Raw genomic sequence first — 8,225 nt, forward strand, 5'->3', positions numbered from 1 at the left:
TGTATCGCTTTGGATAAAACCATGTGTGTCTAGTGTGTACTCTGTGTCTGGTACAATACAGTACAACTACAAGATCTGAGTACAACACGGTGGTGCCGACTGAGCTAGCTAGCTGCCAGCCCCATACATGAGATCAAATGTGTATTTCTATTGTAGCAGAGCGTGGAGTTTGGGGCAGAGGTTTGTTTGAGGGCCGCGTAGCCCTGTGGAATGTACTTCCTCATCCTAGTCTCTGTGATGGCTGTGAGGTGAGAACCTCTGGCCCTGAACGACAGGTTTGGATCCAGAGGATCCGGTTTCATCACGGCCAACCAACCAGGAACTAAACACACAAACACAGAGACTGCCACCATGGGCGACGGTAAGGACTTCTATTATATCTGTTTGAACTTAGCACACATCTATTATGATCTCAAGTTGCTGGTTGCTATCTATCATGTACTATAATTATTTTGATTACGTATAACTCATTAAGTTACTATTAGTTAGTAGTATTAGAATCAGTTAATTAACTAACTTTAAATTCCTTATGAACAACACCTAACGTGATTTATGACAACATAATGGTGGACGAGCAAAGTTAGTTATTATCAGTACGAGGGTATAAAACATTAAGTTATCTTTGTCATTCCTGTTGGCACCAAAACATTTGAAAAATATACGTGCAGAAAGACTGTGATTCAGAATGTATGGTGATCCGCTGAATGTCCATCACGGCCCTGGTCTCCAGACAACGGAGCTGAGCTGAGGCGCACCCTGGTGGTGGTCTCCTCGGACGCCCTCTGGTCTACCCTGACCTCCGTCCTGCAGGATAACCCAGGCGGGGAGGGCATCGGCGTGGTGCTGAGCACAGCGGGACCGGTCCGGGTCTGCGACGTCACGGTGGACCAGTGGTCCCTCCGCCTGCTCTCCGTCGCCCTCGGGAAGGACTCATCCCCCGAGGCCATCGGCCGGGCCTTAGACGGCTGCTTCCGGTCCGTCGGCCCCGGCGCGGTGGTGTTCCTGCTCCTCCTCCAAGGGGGGCGGTACACCGAGGAGGAGGAGGCGCTGACGGGGGTCCTGAGCGAGCGCTTCGGGCCCGAGGTGTTTCGGTTCCTGCTGGTCGTGTCTCTGGAGCGCGACACGGTGGTGGTGGTGGACGTGCTGGACGACGGCCTCCTGGAGCTCATCCGCCTCTGCGACGGGAGGTTCTGCCGGGTCACCGGGGCGCCGGCCACCTGGGCCGAGCTGGCGGCGCTCCGCGCGGCGGTGGAGCAGACGCTGGCGGAGAACGGGGCGGGCGGGTACAGCCGGGAGATGCTGGGCGAGGCCGGCCGGAGGAACACGGAGGACACGGCCATGGGCCTCCTGACGGAGAAGCTGCTGAGGGCGGAGGAGCTGCAGGAGGCCTTCAGGGAGACGGTCAGGCAGCGCGAGGAGGAGCGCGGGAGGGAGCTGGAGGCGCTGAAGAGGAGGCAGGAGGAGGAGAGGAAGAGCGAGGCGGAGGAGCACGGCCGGTATCAGGAGAAGAAGAAGAGCCTGGAGGAGGCGGTGAGGAGTCACGCCTTCATGGTCCAGCTGGAGATGAACGGTGCTCCTGGTAAGAACGTCTCCTGGTTCGTCGGTGTTGTTCATTGGTTAGTTTACTCTGATTTTGACAGGGTCTTTCCAACACAATATAAATGTTTAATTATTCTTATCTAGAAAATAGACCAACCCAGTCTCTTTTTATCTTCTAATGAGGTGTAAAATATGTTCTAATCATTGTCCATCTATACAAACTGTTGCGTCAATCTTCTTGTATTTTTGCAGATCCGTTCAATCTGTCGTTGTCTTGTCTCGGTGTCCAAGATGACGAGACCAGGAAGACCTCCGTCATCCTGGTGGGTCTGTCTGGCAGCGGGAAGACCTCCGCCATGAACCTGATCCTGAGGAGAGCGGATCAGCGCTACTCCCCCAGAGACCCCCACCCCGGCCCCCCGGAGCCTCGGCCCGCCACCACCCGCTGCCTGGGGAAGGAGCTCCACCACCGGGGGCAGCGCTTCCTCCTGGTCGACACCCCGGAACTGCTGGACGAGGACGGAGCGGAGAACCTGGAGGTGGTGAAGGACTGCCTGGCCCTGGCGCTCCCGGGCCCACACGTCGTCCTCCTGGTCTTCCAGACGGGCCGCTTCACCCAGGGCGAGGCCGAGCTTCTTGCTCAGCTTCCCAAGACCTTCGGTCCCCAGGTTCTGGAGCGAGGCATCGTGGTCTTCACCCGCGCCGACGGCCAGACGTCGAGGAGCGTGGAGCGCTACGTGGCCGACGCCCCCGCCGCTCTCCGGGAGACGGTGCGCCGGTGCGGGAGCCGCTACCACGGGCTGAACGTGGGAGAGTCCCGGAGCGCGCTGAGCTTCCCACAGGTGAAGGATCTGCTCGCGGGGGTCAACAGACTGGTGGCTGCGCACGCAGGAGAACCGATGGCGTCCAGAAGGTTTTCCACCGAGGAGCTCAGGAAGAGGAAGGAACGCCGTAATATCGAGGATGGATTCTGACGGGTCTGCCGTGTGGTGGAACAGTTTTGATGATACAGCTTTTCACGCCTATGATTACATGAATAGAAAGTACACATGAAGGGTTACATGCTCAGACCTGTGATAGGCCGACGGGATGTAATGACATCAAAATATTGGGGGTTGGGGATAACCACGATTAATGTTTCTGGAAGTTGTGGAATAAACAGTTGATGAACTAATTATTTATAAAAGTTATTGGTTCGCCATTCACCCTAAGCGTTGATGTTGTGATTTGGTTATCAGTTTCTAGAATCACATGTAGAACTGAATAACCAGAGTCTTTTACTGGTGGAAACTGGGAGCTGCCCACTGCCCAGGGCCACCGCAGTCTTCTGCTGCTGGCAATTTGCAGGGATGGTGACGGAAGCGCTCTACGGTTGATTATTCATGTTAATTGGTTCACTGGTTTCTTCTCGATGGATGGGGATCACCGATGCGAGAGGGATGGCTGGGCTGTGATCTCTCTGCGATCTACTTGTCACGGACGTGGAGATGGCACACTCAGCTTCATGCTTCACTGCTTGTGTGCGCCTCAGAGGCGCCAAGTGCATTAGAGTCAGTGCTCTGTGCACCGCCATGCGTTCTTTAATGCTGATAAAGATTCCAGGGCTGCATTTTGCCGTAACCATAATGACATGGGGAAGACCCATAATGACTGCTTCATTAAGGCCAGTGTCAGTTTAGCGTTGAGGAAGAATCCGATAGCTAAAGGAAAACATGTCTGTTTATTTACCGCTAGTCCTTAATGTGTGAATGTCTTGGTTTGCTTTTGGTTTGGTCTTGGGGCTATTCACCTTTCCGACCCTCGGCTGAAAATCAATATGTGTCGAGTTCATTTGAGGTCTTGGCTCATCCGTTTAAGAGTTGGTTTTACCGGTTTTAGGGCTAGCTGAAACCCAGAGGCTGTCCCTATAAGGTGTTATCTCCAACACCCCCCTCTCAAACCAGGGTAGTGGTCAGATATGCTCAAAGGTTAAAGCACCACAGACCTGGTAGGATTTGGTGCCTAACACTAAGACATTCAGGCAAAGAAGTGGGAGTTTGAGAGAGAAAGCAGAAAACCAAGCTGTCTACCCACTCATCCTGTACAACTTTTCATTGTAAAAATACAGTAAAGTATTTGCAGCGGTTTCGCCAGTAGGCTAAGGTACTGTTTATTCACAGTAATATTGCTGTATAATATAAATACAATAGATGACTGTTAGAATTTTACATCAAAGCATTTTACATCACAGTGGACATATTGTGCATAGTGTGTAGGCCTATTAAATAGCACCTACTTAGAAGTTACAATTTACTATTTATATTTCACAAATCGGGCGATGTAGTCCAAGCTATTCCTGACTCTCTTTCCTCACTCTGAACCCAAGGGATATTGTGCCCCATGTTTCTTTCCTTGTGCGTAGACGCTGCATTTCATTTACTAAGAAACAAAAACAAGTTGGCAGCGGGTAATGCTAAAGGCTGAACGCAGCTAGCTCCACAGCTGTGTGTCCGGTTGGATTCACGTCAGTGCTGAAGCCCAGGGACTGGCCTGTCCGTTCCTGTCTCCACAGCTTGGTGGGTCGGCTGGGGGTGGGCTACACTGGGGGTTGTAGTATAGCCCACTGCAGCTATAGTCAGAAGTGCGGGGTCTCACGCTGATTGCTGTTTCGCCCCCGAGTTTAGAATAGATACGGAACCAGACCTGGACCCTAGATCTGCTCAAGACTCTCCAGGTGGGCTCCCCCAAAACAGGTAACCAGGCGCTTGATGTTTGATGTTTTGTTCCCACGTTATGGGAAGTTAACGTTAATTCTGGTTTTGTGTCTCTTTAATTTATTGCTTAAAAACTATGGAGCGTAGGCACTCTGGAGAGTAGGCACTCTGGAGAGGTGTCGCGGTGCACTCGCTGTGTAGTCGGGAGGAGGGGAGGAAGCCGTACTGGAGCGGTAAGGGAGCGGCAGAGGAGCGGTAGGGGAGCGGCAGAGGCGCGGTAGAGGAATGGTAGGGGGGCGGCAGAGCGGCGGCATATGCGCGGTAATTGAGCGGTAGAGGAGCGTCAGGCGCGTCATTGTTTCGAATTCGAGGCGGACCGTCGGCCGAGGCGCACCTGATGTTGATGAAACGTAAAACGATGGACTGTACGGTCGTATCACGGAGCTCTCCATGGATTGTACGGATTTAACGAATGACTGCGGCGGAAAGGGGAAAGCCAGTCCATAGCTCCAGCGTCCCGGTGGATGCTGCGTTCCGGACCGGGGCATGTGAACCGCACCGGGATGGTTCTGTACCGCTAAAACACCCGGTTCACCGTCCGTCACGGAGCCAGAGCAGACCCAGCCATGGCCTCGGACAGTAAGTCACTAACTTGAATCCCCAATTGTGTCCGGGTCTGGTCGTCTGTCAGCGGTAATGTGCGGATGTTCAGCCGGATCGATGGCTCTACGCGGCGGGTTGTTAAACGGACCGACCGATGGACTGGAGATGTGAAGGCCCGTTTGTTATCCATTATATTGTGTTTCCGTTAAAGGCCTGTTTGCCGTAATGTTGGCCCAATCTGTGGGTTGATGACGCCATATCTCGTATTGAATACGCTACTAGTGTGTCTGGTCCAGGCTAGTTATCCATCCTGTAGCCTGCTCTCATCCCACTCATGGTCGACATAGGCCTATAATTATTATGTTCAGGTAGGGATGGTTTATTCTACATACCTGGATTTTGGATCAACTAAAAGTCCAGTATGCAACGTTCTTTTTTTCCACACTTTCTACCTCCTACACCAATCTATAAAAACTACAGTTTTATGGGACTGCGTGTCTTTAGTCCGAACTGCGGTTGTGTATCCAAGGAGATCCAGTTTCATAACGCATTTAAATGAGCTATTGTCAGGCTGAGAACAAACACCCCAGGGGTTACACCAGCTGAACTGAACTTGGCACACACAGTTGAGTTTGTGTGTGTGTGTGTGTGTGTGTGTGTGTGTGTGTGTGTGTGTGTTTGTGTGTGTGTGTGTGTGTGTGTGTGTGTGTGTGTGTGTGTGTGTGTGTGTGTGTGTGTGTGTGTGTGTACACTTGTGTGCGTGCCTCTATGTGATACTGGGTCTTCAATCATCATAGACATCATAGACTGAAGAGGTAAGACTATATTCCCATACGAAAGTTTAATACTTTATTATGCTTTATGGCCTTTTCCCACAAAGAGGCCCGATCATCTCTGATAGGACGTATGACGACAACATTAGTATTGATTATATGGTGGACGCCTTCTATAGGCCCCAACCCTCCATCCTCCATCCATTCTTATGACCCTCATTTCCTCCTTCATCCAAAGAACACAGCCGGATCTGATGTCTATTGAAGGACCCACCTGCCTGTTCATTCATTCATTCATTCATTCATTCATTCATTCATTCATTCATTCATTCATTCATTCATTCATTCATCCGTTCATTTGTTCATTTGTTCATTAATTCATTTGTTCATGCAGCCTTTGTTACCATTTTGATAATTATTATTAATTATTCATATGAATTATTAATACATTATTTTGTAAGTATTGTTATTAATAGCATAAACTGATACCAAGAGAGAGAGAGAGAAAGAGAGAGCGAGTGAGTGAGAGAGTGAGATGGAGAAAGAGAGTGAGAGAAGGAAAAGAGAGAGAGATGGAGGGATAAGGATAGAGAAAGAGGGTGAGAAATATTGAGACATGGAGAGGGAGAGAGAGAGAGAGAGAGAGAGAGAGAGAGAGAGAGAGAGAGAGAGAGAGAGAGAGAGAGAGAGAGAGAGAGAGAGAGAGAGAGAGAGAGAGAGAGAGAGAGAGAGAGAGAGAGAGAGAGAGAGAGAGCGAGAGAGAGAGAGAGAGAGAGAGAGAGAGAGAGAGAGAGAGAGAGAGAGAGAGAGAGAGAGAGAGAGAGAGAGAGAGAGAGAGAGAGAGAGCATTCTATGGAAAGGGGGGGCGCTGAAGAGATAATTCCTTTAAGATTGAATCAAGTCAAATCTAATTCAGTGTTTGAGCCAGAGAGTGAGAAGGTGAGAGCCGAAGGGAGAAGGACGGGAGGAGGGAGGGAGGGAGGTAGAGAATTGACAGGGGATTTCATTTCGAGTAAACGTGAGGAATTAGCCGAGACGAGAGAGGTCCTACATGCAGGCCAGTGGCCTCAGCACCGGAAGACCGCCCGGGCCCAACAGGAAGTCAGAGGGACCGACACTTCCGGTCGGACGTTGGGGACGGAGTGGGAAGGCCAGTCAGGGCTCAGAGGACAAGAGAGAGAAGAGGGACGAGAAGAGAGAGAGAGAGAGAGAGAGAGAGAGAGAGAGAGAGAGAGAGAGAGAGAGAGAGAGAGAGAGAGAGAGAGAGAGAGAGAGAGAATAGACGGCGGAGTAGTAGGAGGAGAGGATACATGGCCAGTTTGAATGGATCTGGGACCGATTCTGAGTCTGCGTATCACAGTAAGCAACACTCTATTGGGCAAGTTATCACAAACTGCTTTAAAAACGACGTGTCTTGTATTCCACTAATCCCGTTCTGTATTTGCTTCAGAATGCCAGTAGGGTGCTCCTCACAAACATATTCTCGAAATACTCGAAAGACTACGAAAGTAGTCTTCAGTAGTGATTCCTGAAAACGTCCAGTAGATGGCGTTGTTTGCTGATGCTAAGTGGGAAAGGCTTTTTGGGTTACTTGGGTGCTGTCCTCATTCTTTACCTCCACCCTAACAGCCAATCACAACTGAACACTGATGACGAGCGTGAGATGCGAGCACTTTAAATATACACTAAAACCACGACACCATGGTAAGTCCAACTAATTAGGATGGTTGTGATTGGGGCATTCGGTATTAGATATAACAACATTGTTATCGTAGAAGCCCTTTCTCGCAGATTAATCAGATAAACATTTTGTTGCCAACGTTTTCACCATCTTTGTAGACTTGTGTGCATAACAAAAATGGTTCAATGAGCTAACAAGGACCTTGTTCGAGACAAGCAGTGGCATTTCGATTCACCAGTCACCCAAGCTCTGGGCCCAGTGTAGATGTAGTTCTGCCTTTGGCCTACAGGGAGGGCTAACACACCAGAATTACAACATACTACCTGCCCAACGTCCAACTTGTCTTTACAAGACTGGAGAGGAAACATCCAAGAACGTTATTTTGAAAAGGGAATCCATTTTGGGTTTAAAGGGGTCCAAAAGCATTGGTCAGTTCAGGTCAGTGTCTACAACAAGTCCTCTTTGATTGGAAAATAAAGGATAAAAGCCATTCAGCCTCTCATTCTCTGGAAGGTTCTTCCATATAGGCGGTGTTAGGTACAGGTTCTTACAAGCTCTGTGCATCCAACACCAAAATGCACACAAACACACAGGCGCACACGCACACACACATGCACATCCACGCACAAACACACACGTACATGCACACACACACACGCACAAACACACGCGAAAACACACACATGCATGCACACGCACACAAACGGGTGCACACACACACACACTTGCACACACACACTCACACCCATGCACAGACAAACTCAGAGACAAGCGTGCGTGCGCACACACACACGTGCACGCACTGGCCCTCTTTACGGCTCAGTAAACAAAATGGAGGTGGGCGAGCGCAAAGGCCGTCAGATCCGTCTTCCCGCCAGACTGATGGCGCCATGGCAACCTGTGGTGCGTGGGCACGCTCACAATACCTAGCGCCGC

General features: G+C 50.4%; 2 protein-coding genes across 3 annotated transcripts in view; both read left to right on the forward strand.

The window, feature by feature from the left end:
• Window positions 1-44: 44 nt before the first annotated feature.
• LOC130382295 (uncharacterized) lies at window positions 45-2,741 on the forward strand. Of its 2 annotated transcripts, none has more exons than XM_056589948.1 (3): window positions 45-361; window positions 731-1,579; window positions 1,792-2,741. In XM_056589948.1, the coding sequence occupies exons 1-3, from the start codon at window positions 352-354 to the stop codon at window positions 2,511-2,513; spliced, it is 1,581 nt and encodes a 526-aa protein (XP_056445923.1). In that variant the 5' UTR covers window positions 45-351; the 3' UTR covers window positions 2,514-2,741. The 2 variants fall into 2 exon arrangements, with proteins under 2 accessions (XP_056445923.1, XP_056445925.1); XM_056589950.1 differs by having other exon boundaries at window positions 1,831-2,741.
• Window positions 2,742-4,682: 1,941 nt separating this feature from the next.
• syt16 (synaptotagmin XVI) overlaps window positions 4,683-8,225 on the forward strand; it is a 19,395-nt gene continuing 15,852 nt past the window's right edge. The window contains exon 1 of the mRNA XM_056589785.1: window positions 4,683-4,871. Within this exon, the coding sequence (XP_056445760.1) occupies window positions 4,859-4,871 (13 nt within the window). The 5' untranslated portion in view covers window positions 4,683-4,858. The remainder of the gene's footprint in view (window positions 4,872-8,225) is intronic.

Source organism: Gadus chalcogrammus, chromosome 5 (assembly GCF_026213295.1).
Source record: "Gadus chalcogrammus isolate NIFS_2021 chromosome 5, NIFS_Gcha_1.0, whole genome shotgun sequence".
Classification (NCBI taxonomy): Eukaryota; Metazoa; Chordata; class Actinopteri; order Gadiformes; family Gadidae; genus Gadus; species Gadus chalcogrammus.

Excerpts from the sequence above, each read along its gene's own strand:
- LOC130382295 (XM_056589948.1), top strand. Across the intron at positions 1,580-1,791 it reads GGAGATGAACGGTGCTCCTG|ATCCGTTCAATCTGTCGTTG; the intron begins GTAAGAACGTCT and ends GTATTTTTGCAG.